Here is a 23,729-nt window from a genome sequence, read left to right as displayed (position 1 = left end):
GGCGTAAGCCTGGTCGTAACTATGCCTGGTTGTAACTTGGCGTTCTAAGTCCGACCAAACCGCTACGCCGATTGCACCAACTGGGCTAAGCGTTCTTTTCACTAAGACCAGGCGTAAAACCTACGCCTGGTCAGAGGTAGGCGTAGAGTCGAAATTCCAGGCTGTTTCTATAGCATTTACATCCAATCCATCCGCGCAACCATGGCAAGTGTAATAGATGTACAACTAGCGGGCATTTAGACGGGAAAGAGTAATTAGGGACAGAAGAAATCCATTGGACATTTATGATGACGAGGCGCTGATTGAGAGGTTTCGATTCTGTAGCAGAGATCTGTTCGAATTAATAGAAGAGCCATCACCGGATATACAGTTCGTGTCGGAACGCAATGCAGCGCTACCACCATCCTTGCAACTGCTCATTGCGCTTCGCTTCTATGCAAACAGGGCATTTCAAAACACAGCCGGCGGTATGACCAGTGTTCGCAGCTTCACTGCCTTCATGGGGAGATGCGGATGCACCCAGAACGGGTCTGCACAGTAATAGCCTCGTGCACAGTTCTGCACAACACCGGCATCTCCAAGAGAATCCCTCTCCCCAGACACCATCAGCCGCCGGCAGTCCCCGAGGAAGACGTGTGTCCAGCCAGAGCAAATGAAGATATCGCTGGCCGTTAAGTCCGTGCTCAACTTATTAATCAGTGAATATTCTGTTAATTATGTAAATATGTTTTGTATAGGCCGACACATTAAAAAGAGCTCTCCTACAGTCTCAAAACACCTCAATTAGCTCCTTGTCATTTGATGATGTTCAATGCATAGCTTCTGTCAAAAATAACCATTCCCGTCTAAATACCTGCTAGTTGTAAACCAGACAACACAAATACATATTTTAATTACATTTGTTTGCACTGTTTTATTGTTATGCATTAACACAATTGATGAATGAAAGAATGAATTATTTATTTCGGTGTCCAACAGCATGTCAAGTAAAATAGTAAATAGCTGTCGGCACGAGGTATCCTAGCAACGCAGTGATATGCGCATTCTATGGAACATTCACATGGCCGCGCATGGCTAAGACCGGGCGTAGTTAAGACCAGGCTTGAGTCCCGTTGGTGCAACCGGTGTTAGTTCCATTCTAAAGCCAGGTCTTAACTAAGACAACAACACAACTTATTATGACCATGGAGCCTTTATTTTCTTGCCGTTATCATTACATCCTTCCTCGTTATATCGATATGAATTCTTGAAACACAGTGGAAAAGAGAGAGAGGGAGCCATAGAGAGGGACACTGATGCACTGCGGAGCCAAGTAACTGAAGTAACTGAAGGCTTAAGAGGGTCTCTCTCTCTCTCTCTCTCTCTGGGTAACATCGGAGAACACTTCCATTCGGAATGCATTGGTTTACATTTCGGTGTGTGGAGCATGGTTATTTTTATTTATTTATTTTCAGTTTGAGGAGGTCTGCTTCAAAAATGCAAATATTGCCACATGTATAACTAGAGGGTGCACTGTACTATCTGCGCACACCCCTTCTGAAGCCTCCCGTTTCGTTTCGTGGAGCACTTTAATTGTCTGAGAAACACACGTTCTGTGGAGCACGTTCGTTTCAGCTTTTGAGGAGGTCTGCTTAGGAAATATTGACGTGTTTAACTAGAGGGTGCACTGTACTGTCTGCGCACACTCTCTCCCTCGTCAGAAAAACTCTCCCATTCAAAATGCATTGGTTTACATTTCGTTCTGTGTAGCACGGAAACATCTGAGAAACGCTCCCATTCAAAATGCATTGGTTTACATTTCGTTCTGTGTAGCACGAAAAAAGTCGGACAATCGTGCTCTGGGACACGATTCAATAGATTAACGTTTGTGCGCATGAGCGCGAAATCGCGTGATACCGGGTGGTTGAGTGATGGATAGATTATCAGTGGATTGTACCAACTCTAAGGAGGATCCAGCGTGCATCAGGATGCCGCACTCCCTTGTGTGAAATTGATTAACTTAATGGATGGTAAACTTTATTTTTAAGGAAATCAGACAGTGACACATTCAGTCTGCTTTGACCCTCACTTGGATAGACTGCATTGGGTTTTGGAGAAGCGTACGGCTGACGCTGATAACCTCACCAAGGCATTGGGGATCACAGAGGCGACATCTTTGTGCCAAGTGCTGTTGAAACACAGGTGTCACTCGTACACAGTGTTTGGAGTAACACAATGCAAAAGTAATGCATTACTGTAGTGCATTACTTTTTGCTGCAACGCAGTAATGTAAGGCAATACAAAAAAAAGGTCACATTTTACTCGGTGCAAATCTCAGTAACGCACGTTACAATGCATTTTAAACCCAGAATTAACTTGTAATGTTTTTATAGAAATTCGCCGCGAGAGGAGAAAAAAAAAATCTACGCAAACGTTTACTCCCTCTTACTGCTAGAGGAGAAGATCACGGCAGCAGCAGAGTCCAGGGGGGCTGGTTGTAGTCTTTTCGCTCGGTTCTCCGTCCCAACAGTAGGGCTAGAACGAAGCGAAAAGACTACAACCAGCCCGCCTTTCCGGTCAATGACCAATGAGCCTTCCAACCGGAATCAATGGATTGATAAAATGCCAAATAAAACACGACAGAAACTGTATTTCGCTACGGTACTTGATTTGGTACGGCAACGAACAGCACTCACCACTCGGTGGGTTGCACATTTCTGAAAACTAACGTTTAGGGTTGTTTTAAGGGCAGTTTTGCGATGGCTCATTTTGAAGCAGGCAGGGGCGATTAGAAATGAGCCAAATTCCCGAGAAAGGACCAATAGTCAAAATGTCGGCGTCCACCACTCCATTTCATCCTACACAACCCAGAAAAAACTATCTTCCCAATGTCAGGGACCAGTGGGCGGGGCCTCATCGTGACGCTCTGTGGATATGAATGGGAGGTGAGTCGCAATAGCAGCCAAGAATAGACATGCCTATCAGCCTAGCACAAACATGGCTAGGATTAGCATGGACATGGCTAGCAACCTGGTATGGACAGTGCTAGCAGCCCAGCATAGATAAGGCAAGTAACCTAGCACGGACAGGGCTAACAGCCTAGCACGTACACGGCTAGCAGCCTAGCAGGTACACGGCTAGCAGCCTAGCAGGTACACGGCTAGCAGCCTAGCAGGTACACGGCTAGCAGCCTAGCTACTAGACATTGCTAGTAGCCTAGCAAAGACATTGTTGGTAGCCTGGCAAGCACATGGCTTGGAGACTAGAATGCAGATGGCTAGCAGCTAGCGTCAAGTATGTGCAACAATGCTTTTAATAACTTACGTATTGATGCTAGGTGTTACGGCTCCAGGATGTAAGCTGGCTACGTCTAGGGGGAAGGAGGACCAGAACACATGTCGCCGTCGACCTGACTGGAGGAACAAAAAAAGCACGGCCCAAACAGCAAACTAAATACACAGCTGTATTGATTGGACAAGTGTTGCGCCAAGGGGAACTATAAGCGGAGCCAAATCAAAGAAAGCAAAAATAAAATGACAACTACTAGTGAACACACACACATACAGAGGGTGGCCCCGCTTCTAACCTGGTGTGATAACATAGGAAAACTATGTGATGATAGTGTAAACCCAAGGGCATCTTAGCTATTCAACTAAACCCTATGGCGTATCAAGCACAAAATAAATTACTGGCCACGACACAGCCACCAAACAGGCAGACAACAGTGTGTCACAATGGAAAAAACAGGTGCAAGTTATCAAGGCCTGATTGGCTGACAGACAGCTCCCAGATTGGACAGGGGGTTGGCCGATGGTGGAGGAACAGCGAATGGCGTGACACCTACAAAGAACGAGAGGGGAGACACAGGAAAACGCAAGGACAACGACCACACACGTGACACTAGGTAACTGGTTGGGAACCTACATCCGGGTGATAAAATTCAGCTGTAGGCAATCAACTTGTACACTTTAGCACCTGAGGTTGTTTATGGTTGTAATGCATTCCTATGCACATCAAGTCCCACACCTTTGGAGTTTCCCCAATTGACCTGTCGCTAAGTCACGCCCCCCATCGTTACCGTGACGAACTCGGACAAACAAACCAGACTAGCTAACAAAAACATATGGAAAAATGTCAGCTGACAGTATATCAATTCCCTGGTGAAAATCAAATGTACTAAGTATACTTAATCTCAGTATACGTAATGTACTTAAAGCACCACCAAGAGCAAGTTTATTTTAAGTGGGACATTTTCTCGTAATTTTTAATGTATTTTATGCATTTAAGTTGAAATAAAGCAGTACTATCTCTATACTCATACTAATGTGCTAAAATGAAAATACTTTTAGTGTACTTCGCACATACCTAGTACACTTCAGTGTCATGCTTCATTTATAACATTTAATTTATCTTAAAAAGTGCTAATATTGTGTTAGAAATACACTTATAAATATTATGAAAATCAACACAAAGCACACTAAATACATATTTCAAGAGTACTATTTTAAGCCATTTAAGGTTTTTAGATTTAATTTAAATAATATTTCAAATGCATTGAAGAAGTACTTGTAATGTTGTCAGAGTATATTGCAAACATAAAATGATTACATTTCAAGTGTGTTATTAGTTAACTAGACTTGGCATATCTTCTTTCACCTTGAACATATTCCAAGTGTGTTTAAAGTGTTGTTTAAGCATTATCCAAGTGTATGTGAAATATATAAATTCTATAAGTGTCTTGTTACGTTTAATTTGGTGTCTTTACATTTCACCTTGAATACGTTGATTCTACATCAGAAATGTCTTTCCGGTGTTATGATCGAATGAGAGGAACCCAAGCGCTGACAACGGATGTTGAATTAGACCAGAGGTTTATTGTAGTGGGGGCGAGAGCAGTAGGGAACAACAGGAGATGGATGGACAGCAAAGGATGGATTCCAAGCAGCTGGGCTGGCAGATGAGCACACGGGGTGGATGGCAGGCAGGTGATCCTCGGGAAAGGAGAACGCGGAGATTTAATGTATGTATACTGAAACAACACTTTAAAGTACATTAGCGTTGGTATATTCATTTCAAGTACACCTACATTGAACTAACATAGATCTCAGAAGAAGTATACTTTTCCAAAAGTCTACCTAAATTATACTTAACATGCGTATATTCCTGAAAAATCTACTTGGAATGAATTATGTACTTCGGAAATATATTTTGAATACACTTTAGACCACTTCATTTTTTCACCAGGGTTCCTTCAAATACCGTTGCTCGTAAATAAATCGAATTAACTGGCAACGACAACGACCACAACAACAATAGCAACAATTTGCATCCATTCAGAGTGTTTTCAGGCGGGCTCTCCACTCAAAGATTGCGAGGGGGCTATTTCATCGCAGAGGATGCGCTAATCGCATCGCTTTAATGTCTGCGCGACGACAGCGGCGCTCCACATCCAATGTCCCGTGGTCTCAAGTCCTGTTGAATAGCCTAACAAATAATAATAATAATAATAATAATAATAATAATAATAATAATAATAATCGGACGCAGATGCAAGCGTTGAATTAATAGCAGCGTGTCGTGTCCCTTCATGACTCTGTGTAGAAGGATATGAGAGAGAGAGAGAGAGAGAGAGAGAGAGAGAGAGAGAGAGAGAGAGAGAGAGAGAGAGAGAGAGATAAGCGTTTACTTGTCTGGCAACGGTACACTGACGGTCTAATGGACATCTGGTGGGAGCCACCCGAGTGTGAAAACAAGCGACGGCCGCGGAACAAACAGCAGGAGAGACAAGAGACGACCACGGATGATCGCTTTGGAATGCTAAACGTACCTAACCGCGTGTGCTCGTCGTTAGGACGTGAACTGAAAGGCGATTATCATTCATCAAGCCCAGCCCGGCCGTTACCGCCAGCAGAGGACTATAGCGCAGAGTAATTCGAGTGGAAGTGGACGGAAGTTAACTTTGTCTGAAATTAAACTATCGACACATCCCCAGCATCGGCAGTGGAGGGGGGTGGGGGGTAGGGGATGTTGGCGATGTGATTAAGCCATATTGAGATTAAGCCGTAAAGAGTGTGAGTATTGTGGTGTGGGCTGGTGCCATCTGGACCATAAGGCCCGTTGTTGTATTTCTCCTGAGATGTCATGGAGGTGAGTTAGCTCCTCCCATTTTCCAATGACGTCCGCACTACTTATTTTAGTGAAGGGACACAGCTGCAGGAAAGACAGCTCGGAACACATATGTCTTTGAGAGGGAGAGCGAGAGAGGGTTTGACTCAGCATTTTGACTTAGACCTCACAAGGCAGCTCGCTCCTTTATTACTTAATCCAGTTTAGAGGATGAATCCAGAAGGTAATCTAATATTCCCATCCGCAATTTCCGCTGTATACACTCAAACCCCCGACCTTAGCTCTCCGACATAAGCGCATTCAACCTACAGCCGGTAAACGCATGAGCCACGCACAGGCCATGCATGTATAACAAAACACAGAGACGCCTGAACTGATGTCATTATACTGATCATTATTTCATCACTGGCTCTCGCTAAATCCCTCTCCTCTGTGTGTGTGTGTGTGTGTGTGTGTGTGTGTGTGTGTGTGTGTGTGTGTGTGTGTGTTTTAAGACAAACAGCACCATAAAAGTTAGGTTAATTAAAGTCTATACCAAAGTTAAAAATCGTAGTGTTTTTAGTTTAGGAACAAGTAGTTAGTTTGATGTCCGATCCTTGTGAATCCCTTGATTTCCCTACAGTTTTGTAATCAGCATTGTACATCGACAAGGGGTTTAGTTTGTGATTGAGTTTTTATGATTTTTTGTGATTGAGTATTTATTCAGTAAAACCATCCATTGTCAATTCATAAACCTACCTCACACCTTCCTGTGCTCAAACCCCCCGCCCACCCCCAATACATCACAGTGGAAGGTTGACGGCATGTAAAACATTTATTTCAACATTAAATGCAATATTTTGTAGAAGGAGATACAGGGAAAGTCAAAGTCAGAAACAGGCAAATGCAAACATTGTCTCAAAACATGGTACCAACAAGTACAAGTACACGCCCCCCCCCCCCCCCCCCTTAAATTGTTAATAGTCCACGAAAGGCACTGGATAATCTCTTCTATAACAAAAGGAAAATATGAATAGGTCTACTGTCCATAGACGTTCTCCCACCCATTCTGAAGCCCCACCTCGCACTAGTTTAGAGTGTCCGACGTAGGTAAAAAAGCAACGCGCTGTATCCCTGCTACTCTGCCATCCAAGGTCTTTGTTCAATCATGGCGTCAGAGCACTGCATATAAAAAATATATAATAAGCTATAAATATTGCAAAGGACCGTCACTCCGGTCGCGGTACTGGTGGTGGAGGGCGCTGGCGGGTGGGTTAGTGACTTGTGCACGCCGTGGTTCTTACGACGACAGCACATCAGTAAATCAAACCCCATAGCCACCCCGCTAATCCCATTTGAGGGTGCTCAAGAAAGCCCTTCTAATCCCTTCCGTCCGTCACCTCTACTACCTCCCTGTCTCATCCCTCCCACCTCTCCCGGCCCGAATCGATCCCGTCAGCTGAGCGCCCATAAATGGCCATGTCAATAAGCGAGCCACGATGGGCAAGGTTCCGACCACAAACCGACGTTTCACCTCGGCCCCGATCGCCCCGTTGCCAAGGCACTCTAGAGAATGAACAGTTATTAAAAAAAACATAACTTCATTTGAAAAATCCGGAAAGCCATTTTTTCGTAACACAATACCGCGTTGCACGCAAAAAGGGGAGGCACTTACATTTTCTCAGAACCCATAAACGCATAATGTCCCGTTAATTAAATACAGTTTAAATAGGAAGGCACATTTTGCACACTTTTTTTTACCTCTCGATGTTTTGTGAGGCACTCTTGTGCCAAACGATGACAATCAGTAGGATCTCCCCAAGGTAAAACAAAATCTCTCAGAACAACAAAACCAGAACAATTTAAGTCATATTTGTGTGAAAGTGCGTAGCCGCCCGCGACAAACCATCAGACGCTGCGGCACTAATAACAATATTAGATGTAATGTGTCACCGATTTGTGCTTCCACGATTCGACTAGCCTGACTCTACACTGCGAAATCAAAGGAAAGGAATTGTGCCAAAGTTGAACTCGCAGGTGATTTCTGATGAGGCCAATGAAGAGACTCATGAGGAGAGTTGGAAGGCTATTAGTCCATTAAAATTTCAGTCACGACGTTAACTGTGTCTCAGCATATTGGCTATGCACGACTTTCTCTAGTCCCTCTGGTTTAAAACCTCAACATGGTGCGAGGAGGGGGGGGGGGGGCACCATACTGCACAAACACACCGGCGAATGTCTACGAGTGCACGAGTTTGATCCCCTGCCCGGTGTCCAACACGGCGGGGGGGAACCAGCCCAGCTTCATGCGGCGGAAGCAGCGCAGGCAGACGCCGCAGAGCCAGAACAGGTTGAGGCCGCAGCACCAGTTGGACAGGTGCACCATGGGATACGTGGCCTTGGGGAAGTGCGTGGTCCAGTGCTTGGCCACGTCGCTGCCGGTGGGCAGGTGCAGCGCGTAGTCGCCCCAGCGCCGCGACACGCCGTAGGCCGCCGCCAGCGCCCGCCCCTTCTGCGACCACTGGGTGTCGCTGTCGGGGTTGCAGTTGAACTCCACCCACTCGGCGGTGAAGTCGCCGAGGCGCGGCCCGCCGCCGCCGCCCTCCTCGTCGGTCGGGCGGGACGGGGTGAGCGTGGCGCCCTGCACGGCCACGTAGACGTCCTCTAGCCGCCGCACCTCCTTCACCCAGGGGGCGGAGTGCTCCGTGTCCAGGATGAGGATGAGCCGCGAGCTGTGGCCGCCGTTCTTCTCCCGCCACAGCTCCAGCAGATGGGCCAGCTGGAGGCACTCACCCCCTGGGGAGGGAGGGATGGGAGGGGAGGGAGGGAGGGAGGGAGGGATGGAGGGGAGGGAGGGAGGGAGGGATGGAGGGGAGGGAGAAAGGGGTGGGGTAGGGAGGGAGGGAGGGATGGAAGGAGGGAGGGAGGGAGGGAGGAAGGGATGGGGGAAGGGAGGGATGGGAGAGACACAAAAAAATAGTCACAAAATGAGAAACACAGAATCATAAAGGGTGATGGAGAGGTGGAGATACTGCGAGAGACAGAACCCAGGTGGAAACTAAGAGAGGGAGTCAGAGAGACTCAGGGCCCCGGAGGTTGAGGTTGAGAAGGGAAAAGTGGTCGATTAAGCGTGCAAGGTAGTGTTGCAAAGGCCTGGACATTTTCCTAGCAGTGGATGTTCTCCTGACAGCAGCGTGGTAGCACCAGTAGCATGGTGGATCCGGCTAGTTTGTGCCGTATTCTTCCGTATGTGATGAAGCAGATTGATTGCCATGATCACTGTTCATTTATAATAAGAGGCCTTGTACGTAAGCTGGTGTTTTTAGGGTGGCCAATCTTCCCGGTTGGTGCCAGACAGTCATGGTACTTAATCCTCTGTCCTGCATGCAGCTAATAGAGAAGATCGTCCACCATTCAAGGCTGGCCCGAATACACATTTCAAGCTTTGAATAATTGTTGGGTTTACTGATCGAATATTCAAAGTGTTCATTTAAATAAAAAACAAGAAGGAAACTCACAGAAGGAAACTCTGCAGTTACGGAGACCATAACTGCAGAATCACCTTTAATCAACATCTAACCCTTTGAATTTCTAAAGCGTTTTAATAAGTTAGCAAGACTTATTTTAATAACTACAATATCATAGCAGGATTTCCGTGTGGAGGAACAAATAAGGGTGTTTGAACGTTGTGCAAAGTTTGGATGAAATTGCATGGCAGGACGATCACTATTCACCCGTAGAGAGAACACACGGGCGCTATTGTGGACCGAATGCCAGATCATTTAAAAGATTGCTCCAAGTTCTATTCATGTTTATTCAATTACAAACCCCTTATTAGTGGTAGATCCTTTTTGGTATATTTGCCTTTGTATAAACACTGAAATAGCAGCCAAATACTTTCATTATTAAAACCTTGTCTTTATTCAAACCATAATCCCCCGGCTTGCCGCAAACTCTTATTTCTACGGCCCTAACCAACTAGTGGCACCGTCACCAAAATGAATCAATTATTATGAATAAATAATGGTGTGATTTCTGATTTAATGTTAAATATTCTCATTTTAATTGAGTGTCTAATTATAAAATCGCCATCCAATGCACCGACCCCATCAGAACCACATCCATGCCCCAGACAAGACATTGTCCTATTCATGGATCCAACCATAAACTAACCCATAGAACACACATCGTGAAAGGTGGTACTTTGACACAAACGACACACTTTCTCAAAAATAACTCCTTTCAAACCGGTCGAAGAATGTTTCAAGTGTACCGAGCAAAGAGGCAAAACGGTGCAAGGTCCAAGTTTATGACAAGAGGACGGGCAGCAAAACAGGGTAACGAACATCGACCGCCCAGCAACCCTGAGAAAAACACACCGTCATTGTCAGGTTGGATTCTACAGCTGCCCACCAATCCCCCTACTAGACATTTGCCCGCTCCCTTGTTGACATCGCTCACGTTGTCAAGGATAAGTCTGACGTATACGTAGAGGGTCGAAGCGTGACGAAAGCGTCCCTGTATGGAGCACACAGCGGCGGGTTCTGGACGTCGAGAGGAACCCGAAGTAGTTGTGCGCTCGAACCAAACGGATCGGCCATTAACGTGCAGAGGGCCACCGATTCAATCCAACCCCGACAGTTGATGTGTTTCCAGGGTACCCGGCTCGTCCCTGACCACGGCTATGAACCCTTAACCGGCCCCCAGGAAATGTGAGTCTCGCTCACATATTGGGCGGCTCATCGGAACGGGAATGTATGTCGGCCGACCGCGGCCGAGACAAAGAGTAAATACAAACAAGTGAGAACGAGCCATTAGGTTATGCTATCATACTTTGTCTGGCCAGCTGGAACCGATTTGGGGGGCCTCGCCAGCCTAGAAAACATATTCCTCTTGTGTGGTTCATATTTCTCCCCATAGGGCTTCTGGGAGATTGTCCTTGTCCGTTTAAGGGCCCACGGTGGTGGGATGAAGGGAACTAAATCTGGGCCAGTGAGGCACTTCATGGAGACTAAGCTTCAATTATTGCGGCTACCCATTGGCTTCTTTGTTGATGAATGCACCGATTGATTTGTCTGGTTGATTGATCATTCATTTACCATGAAATGTAATAAATGAAACCCAGGAAGGCTTGATTTTGCTTTCTTTCTTTGTCTTGATGAGAAGCCAAGTGAAATTTTATCAATTAAAATAAAGTTTTACTAAAAACTTTTTATTATGAACACTCTGAAGTTAATGCAAGCAGAGATTAAGTATTTTTACCGCTAACGATTAATTGATTGAAAATGTAACGAACAGATTAAATGCATTCCAACCAATCAACTGACAAAATGGTTTCCACACCATCGGACACTGTTATCGGAAAATACATTGGCATCAAACTCAATACAAAAAAAAGATCCACCGATCAAAAGTACAGTCCAAAAAATAAAGAAAATCTAGAAACCGACTTATCGACAAAGTGATAAACCGACAATTTGTTTCATTATGGGGAATCTAATTTCGCGGGTAATCGGATTAAACATTAGCATCAACATTAGACCCTATCAAAATAACAGTCAAAGAAAAAGTGTCCAAAAATCGGCATAACGACCTTTTCGACAAAACCGATCATCCGAAAAATTAGTTTCATTAACCAATACTATCGATTTCAATTTCAATTTCAATTTTATTTGTATAGCCCTTAATCACCATTACAGTCTCAAAGGGCTTAACAAGTCAAATATTTATGACACCCCCCTTTACCCAAGCCCCCACAAGGGCAAGAAAAAACTCCCTTGAAATTAGCAAGGAAGAAATCTTGAGGATAAACGCATAGTGGGGGATCCTTCTTCCAGGGATGGTCAGGAGTGCAATGGGTGCCATAATTGACATACAGGTAAATACATGCACAAAAATGGTGATGTGGTGCTGGCCGGTTGACCATGAGGAGAGTCCAGGCATCCAGTCCAGTCACCGCAACATGCTAGAACAGAATCTAGAACAGATCGGAATCTTATGTTGCCGTTTTGGCTAAGACTTACCGGCGAGCAGCCAGGCGCCGGTGCCCTTCTGGGTGTGTCCGCTGTAGAACACCAGGTAGGTGTCGTGGCGCGGCCCGTCGGCCGTGCGCAGGTCCAGGAAGCCCCGGAGCTTGGTCTGCACCGACTCCAGGGTGACCCCGCCGGTGGAGTAGTCGCAGCCGAACGTCTCCACCATGTGGTGGGAGAAGAGCCGCTGCACGCTGTTCAGGATCCCCGTGGAGCGCAGGTTCGACTCCTGGGCCCGCTCGGGGGACAGCAGGCTGGGCTGCCCGTCGGCGCTGGAGCGGACACGACGTGTGTTAAAGGTGACGTATTATACCACCAGGTGTGAGTGTGATTCGCCGTTACAAGCCGTTTTGAAAATCTGCCCCTTCTGTCATCACACGTGGGCGAGTGATGACAGATAGATGGGCAACGTTTGCTGCAGTCCACTGGGCAGGTTGGTAGACTAGTCGACGCAGCAAACATTTGAGTGGACGCGCAGATTTTCAATCACTCGCACCTGGTGGTATAATATGTCACCTTCAAACCAATCGGTTAGGGAGGGTGAATCGACGATGGATAAGGAACAGGAAATCTGATTTTGTGCATTTGATTGTTTCTGAAAAGGCACAGGTGAGGAGAGAAGAGGCAGCAAAGAGAGAAGCCAGGAACGATAAGAACGGACAGATGGGGAATTATGAGTCATTGGAAATAGGGAAATATACAGCGAGATTGACCGCTTAATATTTTGTTAATATAAAGTATTTCCCAAAGCGACCAATAGGGAACTCAGAAAGGTCATTAACAAATAGGTAGGGGTTAGTCAGTGTGCAACTGTCAGAGCCGAATTCTATGATAAAGGGAAAGAAAAAGTAAAGAAAATAGAATTCTCAACAAAAAAGGCAACCCTTGGTTTCATTGAATCTCGATTGAACCATAAAACAAGCCCAGAGCAATTAAAAAGCAAATGTTGTTGTTGAACACGATGAATAAATGCTAAATAAAGAAAGTCCAAGTTGGAAGGCTTTTCGTTGCACTTGAGCCTCAGTTCATTGTCAGCCTTGGCGATGGGACGCTCACACAGAGAGGGAGGAAGGTTGGAGTAACAAAGTGAACATTTGAGTGGAGCAGAAGAAGAGTCGGGACAAAAGGGAGACAAAAAATGTATTCAGCTGGAAAGGAACGCGAGACAGAAGGGCAATGGAACCGTTTCTATGTGTGCTTGCACAAATGTGTTCCCAGGAGAACAGTTAGTCCTCTGCCATTGCCTTCTAGCAAAGCGCACGCACGCCCCTCCATAAAAAAAAGTGACGCACATACGCGCACACTGACTCATGCACGGCAAGGCTCGGAAAAAAATACTGAATGAACCCATATTTATTTTTTCATGTGTCAATTCTAAAAATACAAGACCCAGTATTGTCCATGTTTTGGGGTGTTCAGCGATTCCCATTGTTCTCCTGTCCCCATAAAGCCCAAGATGCGGTTTCACCGCTGACTCCTTGTGCGCCCCTGTAACCACCGTCACCCCAGCCCTTGAGGAGGAGGTGTAGGTGTGTGCAGTGACTGTGGAAGGAGCCGAATCCCTTTTGCAATGTTCCCAGCCAACAGAGTGTATAATGGCCCTCTCCCGTTTTAGCCACGGCCCAGCCTGAAGGAACAAATCCACTCTGATCCTTGAGGTGGACATGTGCGATGCAACAGGGTTGTACTGGATGTTCGTATCCTTGCAGGTAAGATCCGAGTATTGAAACTCCAGAATAGTATAACTCTCATTATGTAGGTCAGATAACCCATGCATTAGGTGGCTCATTAGAGGTAGGGTAGGCCATCTGAAGAAACCAGCCAGAGTAAGTTTGAGTTTGAAAGCTTCCAAAGAACCTCTCTCTTCAGTCCTCTCTCCAAAGCCACTCCCCCAAAATACATGACTAGCTTGGCAAAGCATGCATAGCGAGGTTGAAAGACAAGTTGGCCGTCCAATCCGATCGGACAAGCTTAATTAAGCCCTTACATTACAGTTCATGCAGTGCTTCAGGGAGACTGGCAAAAACATAGGATTTACTCCCGCTTATGCTAAATTAAGGTTTTATTTCATGAACAGTGATTAAGTGCCACAGATTAATATGACACCGATCACATAAGACATTTTATCCTGACCGGTTTATGGGGAACACAACCAACTTAATCCAGCACCTGCGACAGACATGCAGTGGAATGGCAGGCCGCAGGTGTGTGTAACACTAAGAGACGCAGATGCCAGCTCAGGCCACAAAGCGCCTGCAAAAAAGCATGTAGCCTTGGCAGCAGCAGTTTCAACTCCTGGCGTTCCTTATGACTAGAAAGGGCCATGGTGGCAGGCGATCACAGATGCAGTGACATATTACTTCTCAAAATATATTGTCCCCATTTATAAAGGAAAGGGGATGATTAGGAGGTTGCAAACGATGGATCGTATGTTTTGGAAATCAAGGTTTAAATCTGAAATTGCCCATTCGTTTGGAAAAAAATATATCAGGGTTTTATTTTTAGGCCAAATCGCCCATCACTTTACATTCTCTTTACATGCTGTGTTGTTGGATATTAAGAAAATCACATTACAGTTCACCTGCTTTCGCTAAATTAAGGTCTTATTTCAGGAACAGTGATTAACAAGAAATGCTTCTTAAATAAATTGCAATCCCTAAATTATGTAGATTTAGGGTTGGGCTTCAAACCCAGAACATTTTGCATGAGAGTCAAACACTCTTTCCACTAGACTATCCTACACCCCGTTTTGGTATTTATTCCCTTTATGCTTGGCTGTACCAAGCAGCAAGGAATTCCGGTAATTAGGACCTTAAAACACTTTGCCAAGCTACGTCGTAACGTTGCATGTCTGGAGTTGAGAATTTGAGTCGCTCCCAGGGATGTTCCAAGTTGTAGGGCATACAACATACGATAACCTGAGGGGCAGGTTATCATAGTGGAGAGGGTGTCTGACACCAAGCCAAAGGTGCTGGGTTTAATCCCCCACGTCTGCGATCTACCTTTATGCATCCTTGAGCAGGGCACCATAACCCCTCACCTGAAACTTCAGACCAGTATCTGAATTCAAAAAGTCCCTTTGGATAAAAGTCACAAAAATTCTCTTGAGTAAGTCGGTGAAGTTCGAATGGCTGAGCTTACCATTATGTCCACAGGGTCAAACCTTTTTGAACAAGACTTGAATACGGAACTGGCATGAGTCAGCGTTTTTTTTTTCCTTTTTCGGAAACTGTAAAAATTGTTCCATCTCAATCCTGGTTTGAGAGCCCCCCTACTAGACGTATAAATCGCCTGACTGCGGGTTGCTTTTGGCCTTCTGACAGCGCGGCAGTTGGAGACCCCACCTCGTATATGTGGACGCATAAAAGGAGAAATTAAATGGGCCGGCCCGGGCCCGGGTGACGGCTTCGCCGTTCCCACAGCTCTGTTTAATCTCCCCTGATCGCAGCGCGCTCCGAGGGCGGCGCAACTCGCAGTTTGGAATTCAGACCACATCTCACACCATTAGGCTGAGCTCTCTCTTTCCGTCCCGTCTCTCTCTCTCTCTCTCTCTCTCTCTCTGCTTCCATCTCTCGATCGCCCTCTCTCGCTTTTTTATGACCCCCCCCACCCATTCCACCGTTAGCCACCCGCCACTGTTTACAACCACTGCTCTCCAGCGCCGTATTCTCTCCGCTAACTCTCTCTCTCTCCATCTCTGTGTCTATCTCTCTTTCTTGTTGCTTCCTCTATTAAAGACTCTCTCTCTCTTCCTCTCTGCGTACCACACTTTTTGTGTCTCGCTCTACAACTCTTTCTCCTGTAACCCCTTCTCTCCATCTCTCTCTCCCCTAGGGTATCCCTCCCTGCCGCCTCCCTTGTCTTTGTCTCCTTCATCTCTCTTCCCTCCCTCCCTCTGTCCCCTATTCTTTCATTCCCTCCCTCCTCCACCCTGCCAGCTCGAACATAACTCTCGCTCGCTCGTCATTCTGAAAAAGCTGATGCGCAGCCATCAAACGGGAGGATCCACGCTGGCGCATTCTCGTCATGTCCTCGCCCCTCCCTCGCCGGGGGGTGCGACAGCCTCTGCATACAGAAAGAGCGAGCACAGGCGGGGGGGCCTCTCAATCCGAGACTTTTAACGAGACACGGGCTGCATCCCGAAACACAGAGAGGGCTGAACACACAGAGACCTGTGGGCCGTCTGGATGACGCTGCGTTTGAAGGCCCTTTTTCTAAGTGGAGAAACCTCCGGGGCCAACGTTCTGATAACACCAAAAGGCCTGATTATTGTTCCACGTTCACGCTGTCGTGTTCTCGAAGAAAGTAGTTAAATCCGGGTCGCTTTTAACTCACTTTATTTGTTAAAGTATTTCGGTATGGTAACTATGAAGCAAAAGGAGGAAATTGTATTTAACACGCGTGGAGAGAGATACCGCAGAGCTATCTTACAGCCCCGGGGGGCTTTCCCCGGGGCTCTCAACGGGTCTGCCATATGTCTCTGACCTCATCTGACTCCCGCTCCCCGTTTGTATCAAGTAGGCGTGGCCTATGTGAAGTACGCGTGGCCTATGTAACGTATTGGCTCCGGCTTCCTCACCTCAGTAGTTATTGCAGCTAATGTGTTGGTCCTGCTCCCCTTGTGGCTATGTATAGTAATTACAGCTTATATGTTTGATCCTGCTTCCTTGTGGCTATGTGGAGGTAATGCAGCTTGTGTGTTCGATCCTCCTTCCTTGTGGCTATGTGGGGGCGGCTTATGTGCTTAAAACAAGTAAGAACGCAATGCAATGATCACGCAGACGCTTTGACGCAGTCGCGAACCTTTACGGTTCTGCGTCGGGCTTTAGTAAGCGGACCAATCACAGCCCTTGCTGCTGTGTCTTCTCGACGGAAGGTAACGATTTTTGGGAGGCGCAAGTCAGGCCCTTGCGGTGGACGCAAGGAGGGTAGGGGTCCGTAACCCCCCTTGCGTTGTGTCAACGTCGGACCATAATCAGCCCTTAACATAGGGGCAGCGACGAGATGGAGAAAGACACCGACATTAAGCCCCGAAAAACACAGAGCACCTGTCGCTTTGCACACGTAAACAAAACCGCGAAACCCGGGAATGAATGATATGCTGATTCACAAATGCGGCGGCTATTGGCTATTAGCATCAGATAGCTCTCCAGATTAAGAGAAAAGATGCTGACATTAAGCCCCTTAGAAACACAAAGCACCTATAGGCCCGTAAACAAAACAAAGAAAGAAGGGTAGGAAAAAACTGATTCAGCCGCTTTCAAATGAGTTTGGCAACCGGCGAAAAACCCCGGCTGATTGTGGCTGGCAGCTCGCGAATAACTGCTCCAACTTTGTATGCCGGTGAACGAGCGCCGTCCCTCAAGGGCCCCAACAAACATTAGCGCGCACGCTGCATGCATAGTTATCAGCCCACTTAGCCGCGCGCTCCATTGCTAACCACGGAGCCACCTGAATGGTGGAGGAGAGGACGCCACGGAACACAAACAAACAGGGGCTGCGTCGCATGCACTGACACGTGGCCATGTATCACAGGCACGATAGGGATGGCCCAGAGTGAGAGAGAGAGGGGGGAAGAGAGAGAGAAATGAGAGAGGGGGGGGGGGGGGGAGAGAAAGAGAGAGATAGAGAGAGAGATAGAGAGAGAGGGGGGGAGAGAGAGAGATAGAGAGAGAGAGAGAGGGGGGGGAGAGAGAGAGAGAAATGAGAGAGAGAGAGAGAGAGAGAGAAATGAGAGAGAGAGAGAGAGAGAGAGAGAGAGAGAGAGAGAGAGAGAGAGAGAGAGAGAGAGAGAGAGAGAGAGAGGGGGGGGGAGAGAGAGAAATGAGAGAGGGAGAGAGAGAGAGAGAGGGGGGGGGGGAAGAGAGAGAGAGGGGAAAAGAGGGAGAGAGAGCCATTGTTATTGCTGGAGCCCAAAGCAACATGCCTGTTCAACACGTGTTGTGCTGCAAACTGGCAGCTCTCCCCGGTCACAAGCTGCACCACGGGAGTGCCCGTATCCCCAGATGAGTGGAACCGATGTGCACGTGCATAATTCATGACCTTTGAACCCGTTACGCGTGTGTATCCACATGTGGGCGCGTGTGTATACCTGCAGAGGGCTGACAGTTCTCCCAGGGCACCCGTGTGCATACATGCGTTTGTGTCTTTATGTATGCATGCATGCATGTATGTATGTATCTATGTATGACGTGTGTGTGTACGTGCATGTTGGTGTGCACATGTATGGGTGTTTGTCTCTACCTGCATAATGCAGCAGGTATGACCAGGGCGTAGCCAACACAGGTGCCCCCCAGGCAGCTGCCCAGGTCATGGAAGAGGCCGTGGGCCAGGGCCTCCAGGTGGACCACCACCAGCAGGGCACTCAGGAAGAGGCCATTGGTGTCCTGGGGGCAAACATGTGGGATAGAACCACAATAACATGCAACAGGAATGGCAGGAAGCCGTCAATGCGTTGCACTTTCCTTTTTTTTTTTTTACTTTGCCTTTATTTTACCTATCTATTTTATTTTATTTCATGACGATGTTTCTATGTGAAGCACTCTGAGTCTGTCTTGTGTACGAAAAGTGCTATATAAATAAAGTTGCCTTGCCTTGCCTTATATTGTGTTGCCATATTTTTTGTCAATGTTTGGCAGGCATTCCAGATTTAGAGAACTGGTTAATATAACCGAGTTATGAATTGCAGAAGTTGTTCAATCGTTTCAGGTGAGGGACTGAATAAAACATACATAGTGTTCAATCTATCTTATGGGGACAAACAGATTGTGAGAAAGTAGTCGATTATTGCCATCTGTACACATCATCCCTTTGGAGCGTTGATACAAAACTATCCATAGGCCGATGGATTTATAGATTTGTTCAGCTCTACCCAAACCACACTTTTTTTGTGTCCAAGGGAAACATCTCCACGACATGATTTTGCATCCGCCATCTTCTCACCTAATCTTTTTATATCCCCTGTCCTAAATCGTTGCCGGTTGACAGTAAGACCTAGAACATTCTGTCACTTACTTTTATTCTATTTATTCATAAATGCTTGCCCATTTTTCCCCCGGTGCAATTTGCCATAAACTATTCCATTTACACAAACTATGAATTATAGTTGACGTGTAACATTATTGTATTCTGCATGTGTGCCCAGGATTATTATTAGTATTATCATGTTCTCTACTTTGTACTGTATTTACTTAATTTACAATACAAATCTTATTGTGACTATTTAGTCATTTGGCAGTCGCTTTCCTCCAAAGCGACTACCAGTGACTTTGTATCAGTGAATTTGTCTAACAGCAAGCAACCAATCACTATTGCACACTGGGGGCATGCCATGGGCATTCTATTAGCCTTCCATAGAATAGAATATGGTAGAATACAAATGCTGGCCCACAAAGTATTCTGACATTTCAACTGATTAGTTAACAGCAGAAGGTTTCTTTTGTTACACGCAAAAAACACGGGGGGGGGGTGAGTAGACCCATCCCATCTGTAGCTGCTCAAATCTGCACAAACCATCCAGCCATCACAATACAACCAAGGTCCATCACCGATTTCAAAACACGCACCAGCGACAATACCGTGAACCCATCTTAAAATCCATATAACAACGAATCTATAAATCCATCGGCCTATGGATAGTTTTGTATCGTAGCTCCAAAGGGATGATGTACACAGGTGGCAATAATGGCCTACCTTCATCCTGCAACAAAACGTGGTCGTCCTACCTGCCAGGACACAGCGCCCAGGAGGACGGTGGACACCACGCAGAACAGCACCAGCCGCTCCGAGATGAGGCAGAAGTGCCGGATGCCCCTGGACGCCATGACGCTCTCCAGGCCCCGGGTGTCGGAGCGCAGAGCCCTCAGCGCCTTCTGGCACTGGCTGAGCTTGGAGTGGAAGCCCCAGAGCGTGATGAGCAGCACAACGTGGCAGGCCAGCCAGAACAGGCCGAACACGCAGAAGCCCGGGATCACCAGGTACCACAGCTCCAAGAGACCCATCTGAAGGGAAATGAGAAATGTGAAACTTTTCAGGCAGCGACGGATCCATCGGCCAATCAGATCACGTTATGCAAATTCACGCAAATACACTGTCCAATGAAATCGCCTTAGTAATAAAACCCGGGAAAACACATGGATATGTCAAAAAGCTCCCATACCTCCATCGTCCGTTGACCGACGTGTGCAGTGTCAATACGGCATTAGGCTAGACTAAAGGGCCCTATTTTACTTTATTTTATCTATGAGGTTGGGTTGGTGATTTGCCATTACAATTGAGGAGACATTTTATTGTATTTGTCCAGAATTGGTGGTCACACATCATGCATGCCAAGTGGTCAGGAAAGAACAGCGAAACAAACAGTGTGAGTGTTTTGTACAGACGATTAACACCTATTATAAAAGAGGAAAAGGAAGTCTCTGCTCCAAACGGTTTGTGGCAGCAAATGTAAGCAGATTCACTTCTGCCGGTAACTATTTCACTCCAACCGACAAGTTGGTACAGTCTACTGGGGAAACTGGTGGGGGGGATATAATGGCTTGTAATGGCTTCCTCAGTATCACACCTGGTAGTAAAATTGGGGCTCTTTAAATAATGCAATATTAAAAATATAATGTAACTAAAGTGATACTGCATCATTAGGCAGAAACATGAAACTGCTCCTTGAGGGCACGCACATCTAATTTTGTGAAATGATTGAGTTTTTATTTTATATAAAGCTCCTTATTTCCTAACAAGCAGTAACAGGGGGACGTAATCACTCAGGTAATGAAAAAAATATTACATTTTTCTCCCACCCCCCTGACCAGCCCATCACTTCCCCACACATGCTGCTGAGTTTACCTTTCAGGTGGCCAGCACAATGAGGGCTAGCGGCTGTATAAACCGAAGCATGTGGGTATTATTATACCAAAAATGAATTACATTTTTGGCCAAATATTTCAAATTATGTCCTTAATGTTTATACCAAGGTTTTATGTTGCATTTGTAATGTGCCTCATTCACACATTGGAAAGAGAGAGAGCGAGAGCAAGAGAGAGAGCGAGAGAGAGAGACAGAGAGCCAGAAAGAGAGAGTGAGCGAGAGAGACAGAGCCAGAAAGAGAGAGTGAGAGAGAGAGACAGAGAGCCAGAAAGAGAGAGTGAGAGAGAGAGACAGAGCCAGAAAGAGAGAGTGAGAGAGAGAGACAGAGCCAGAAAGAGAGAGTGAGAGAGAGAATATAAAAAGAGAGTAAGGGAGCGAGATGAGGGTTAGCAAACCAACAACCCATGACAAAACCAAAACAAATGCGACATTTTCCCACAATTCAGCGGCTGACGTTTACCTTCAAGGCCGCCAGCACAAAGAAGGCCACCTCGACCACGATGAGAGGCAGCAGGGACAGCATCCTCCAGAGCCTCCCCGGGGAGAGCACGGGGAGCCAGCGCTCAGACGGCCCCGCCCCGGAGAAGTAGAGGTCCAGCAGGGGCTCGCACAGCAGCCTGCCCAGGAAGCAGCCCAGGGCGAGAGGGTTGGCGTTGATGCCCAGGGCGTGGAAGAACACCACGCCAGAGACCGTGAGGAACAGCGCTAAGCCGGGCAGCGCCAGCAGGGCTTTCACCCTCAGGGCCACCATCACGACGCCCAGAGCCGCCACCACGCCGATGATGGCCACGGACTTGTCGGAGGGCATGGCGGTGCTGGCGATCCCGAAGCCCAGCAGCTCCAGGAGCTCGATGGAGGTGAGGAGCGTGGGCTTGAGGCTCGCCGCGCCGAGAATGCGCTCCACCAGAGCCCAGATGACGTTGGTGGCCAGACTAGCCATGAGCAGCCAGTTGGTCACCTGCTCCTTGATGTCTTTATCGAGCTTGGGCCCGTCGACGAAGCACAGGAGCCCGAGAAGGAAGGCGAACCACAGGTGGAAGAAGCTGAGGCTGGCCTTCTCCACCCCGAAGTAATAGTGGAGGATGCTGGTGATGCCCAGCACGAAGAGACCCAGGCAGAAGATGATGAGGATCACCGGTTCGTCCGTCATCTCCCAGCGCGTGTACATGCCCACACACACCGCCACGGTGAGGTTGAGGCTTGACAGGTAGCCCAGGAAGCAGACAGCGGTGAACATGTCCACAGCTTTAGGGCCGCGGTGGCGCGGCTCATCCTCCTCTTCGCCCCGAGGCATGATGGAAGTCAGTGCTTGTTTTGTCCTTACTTTAACTGGGATTGTGTATTTTTTTTGTTGTCGTTGGATGGAAACAGAGGATCATACCTCAAGACTTGTGTCTGTTCCATCAACCCCTGTGAGGAAATGAACAAGGTTCATTTCAAAAGGTACAGTGTTGTTGGACAGCATGCAAGACAGACATGTCAACACTTGTTACACTGAATACATCCTTATATAGAATCATGTGTGTGTTTCTACATACATGTTTGCTATAAGGACACATGCAATAAGGTAGTCCCTAATCTTGATTTGTATATTCATTGATGCTAAATGTGGTTTATGAAAATTGTTCCTGCCTGTTGATTGTGCTTATTTTATCAGTTATTCCTTCTTGACCAGTTCATTCTTGGAAAAGAGTTTTTAAACTCAATGAATTTTTACTTGGTAAAATAAAGGATACTGATTGATTGATTGATAATTAATCAGTCGGGCAAATGATTATCCATCATAGCCATTAACCTAGAGCCATTATTCAGCAGTGAGCAAACATAGACTGTTGTCATAACTGAGGATGTGGCAGATTCTGTGCAGCCAGGCAAAGTTGGAGGCTACTGTTAGCTTAACTGCTACCTGTCTCTCCCAAACTCCTCAATCTGAACACATTAACATGACGCACACGTTTGTTCATGTCAAGCAAATTACGCAAGGATAAAAGCGAAATAGAAGTAGGAAATGAAACAATGCGTGTATTGGTAACATGTATGTAATATTTGCATTGAGTTATCGAGAGTTACTTACATCTTCGAGATTTTACTAACTAAATGTACTTCCTGACTCAGTGCACTACGGCATCTCAAATGGACCAAAAATCGCAAAGTTAACGCGCTACCTTCTGGCTCGATCAAAAACATTTCAGTTAATGGGGAAGTAAACTGAGTGTTGACTTATGAATAAAAATAAATTACTGAGAACTAGTTATAAATAGGAAAGAGAAGACTTAAGTGATAACTACATAGAATAACGAATTTTTGGATGTCATTTTTGGATAAGCAATGACTTGTAAAATGTCCATTTCCGGGTAGCTGTTGATGAGCGTGTATGTGACCAGCCACACCAAAAAAAACTGTTTATGTTGCCTCTTTTCTGAACCTCTTCACATTCTGAGCCAAAATGAAACCAATTTCATGAGCGTGAGTGTGTGTAAACATGTAATATGGTGGATTTTATCTGCTTTTTAGATATTTTTTGAATTAACGGCTCAATTACTACCACCAATTTGACATTGGTGGTACTAATTGTGCAGTTCTATACATGGCCATTAAGGCCACATGGCCATTTACATTAACTTGTATCTTTGTTACGGCGAATTGGAGGCAAACACAAAGTAATTGGATTATGTGAATATGAAGCCCATATCATAAATCACACACACACACACACACACACACACACACACACACACACACACACACGCACAC

At 46.4% G+C, this 23,729-nt stretch overlaps 1 protein-coding gene across 1 annotated transcript; it reads right to left on the bottom strand.

Moving 5' to 3' along the window:
* Window positions 1–7,073: 7,073 nt before the first annotated feature.
* On the bottom strand, window positions 7,074–23,100 carry tmem168a (transmembrane protein 168a). Its single transcript, XM_079756062.1, has 6 exons — window positions 23,050–23,100; window positions 21,436–22,385; window positions 19,838–20,113; window positions 18,357–18,499; window positions 12,108–12,385; window positions 7,074–8,880 (listed from the first exon to the last, which is right to left on the bottom strand). Exons 2-6 carry the CDS (start codon window positions 22,267–22,269, stop codon window positions 8,324–8,326), a joined length of 2,088 nt encoding a protein of 695 aa, XP_079612188.1. The 5' UTR covers window positions 22,270–22,385; window positions 23,050–23,100; the 3' UTR covers window positions 7,074–8,323.
* Between the last annotated feature and the right edge of the window lie 629 nt (window positions 23,101–23,729).

The sequence above is a fragment of the Pollachius pollachius genome (assembly GCF_949987615.1).
Source record: "Pollachius pollachius genome assembly, chromosome: 18".
In the NCBI taxonomy this organism is placed as follows: domain Eukaryota; kingdom Metazoa; phylum Chordata; class Actinopteri; order Gadiformes; family Gadidae; genus Pollachius; species Pollachius pollachius.
The sequence above is the reverse complement of the archived record's forward strand: the minus strand, read 5'-3'. Positions and strand labels throughout refer to the sequence as shown.

Excerpts from the sequence above, each read along its gene's own strand:
- tmem168a (XM_079756062.1), bottom strand. The coding sequence starts at position 22,269 with ATGCCTCGGGGCGAAGAGGAGGATGAGCCGCGCCACCGCGGCCCTAAA. Across the intron at positions 20,114-21,435 it reads TTGTGCTGGCGGCCTTGAAG|ATGGGTCTCTTGGAGCTGTG; the intron begins GTAAACGTCAGC and ends ATTTCCCTTCAG. Across the intron at positions 18,500-19,837 it reads TGGGCGCTGTGTCCTGGCAG|GACACCAATGGCCTCTTCCT; the intron begins GTAGGACGACCA and ends GTTTGCCCCCAG.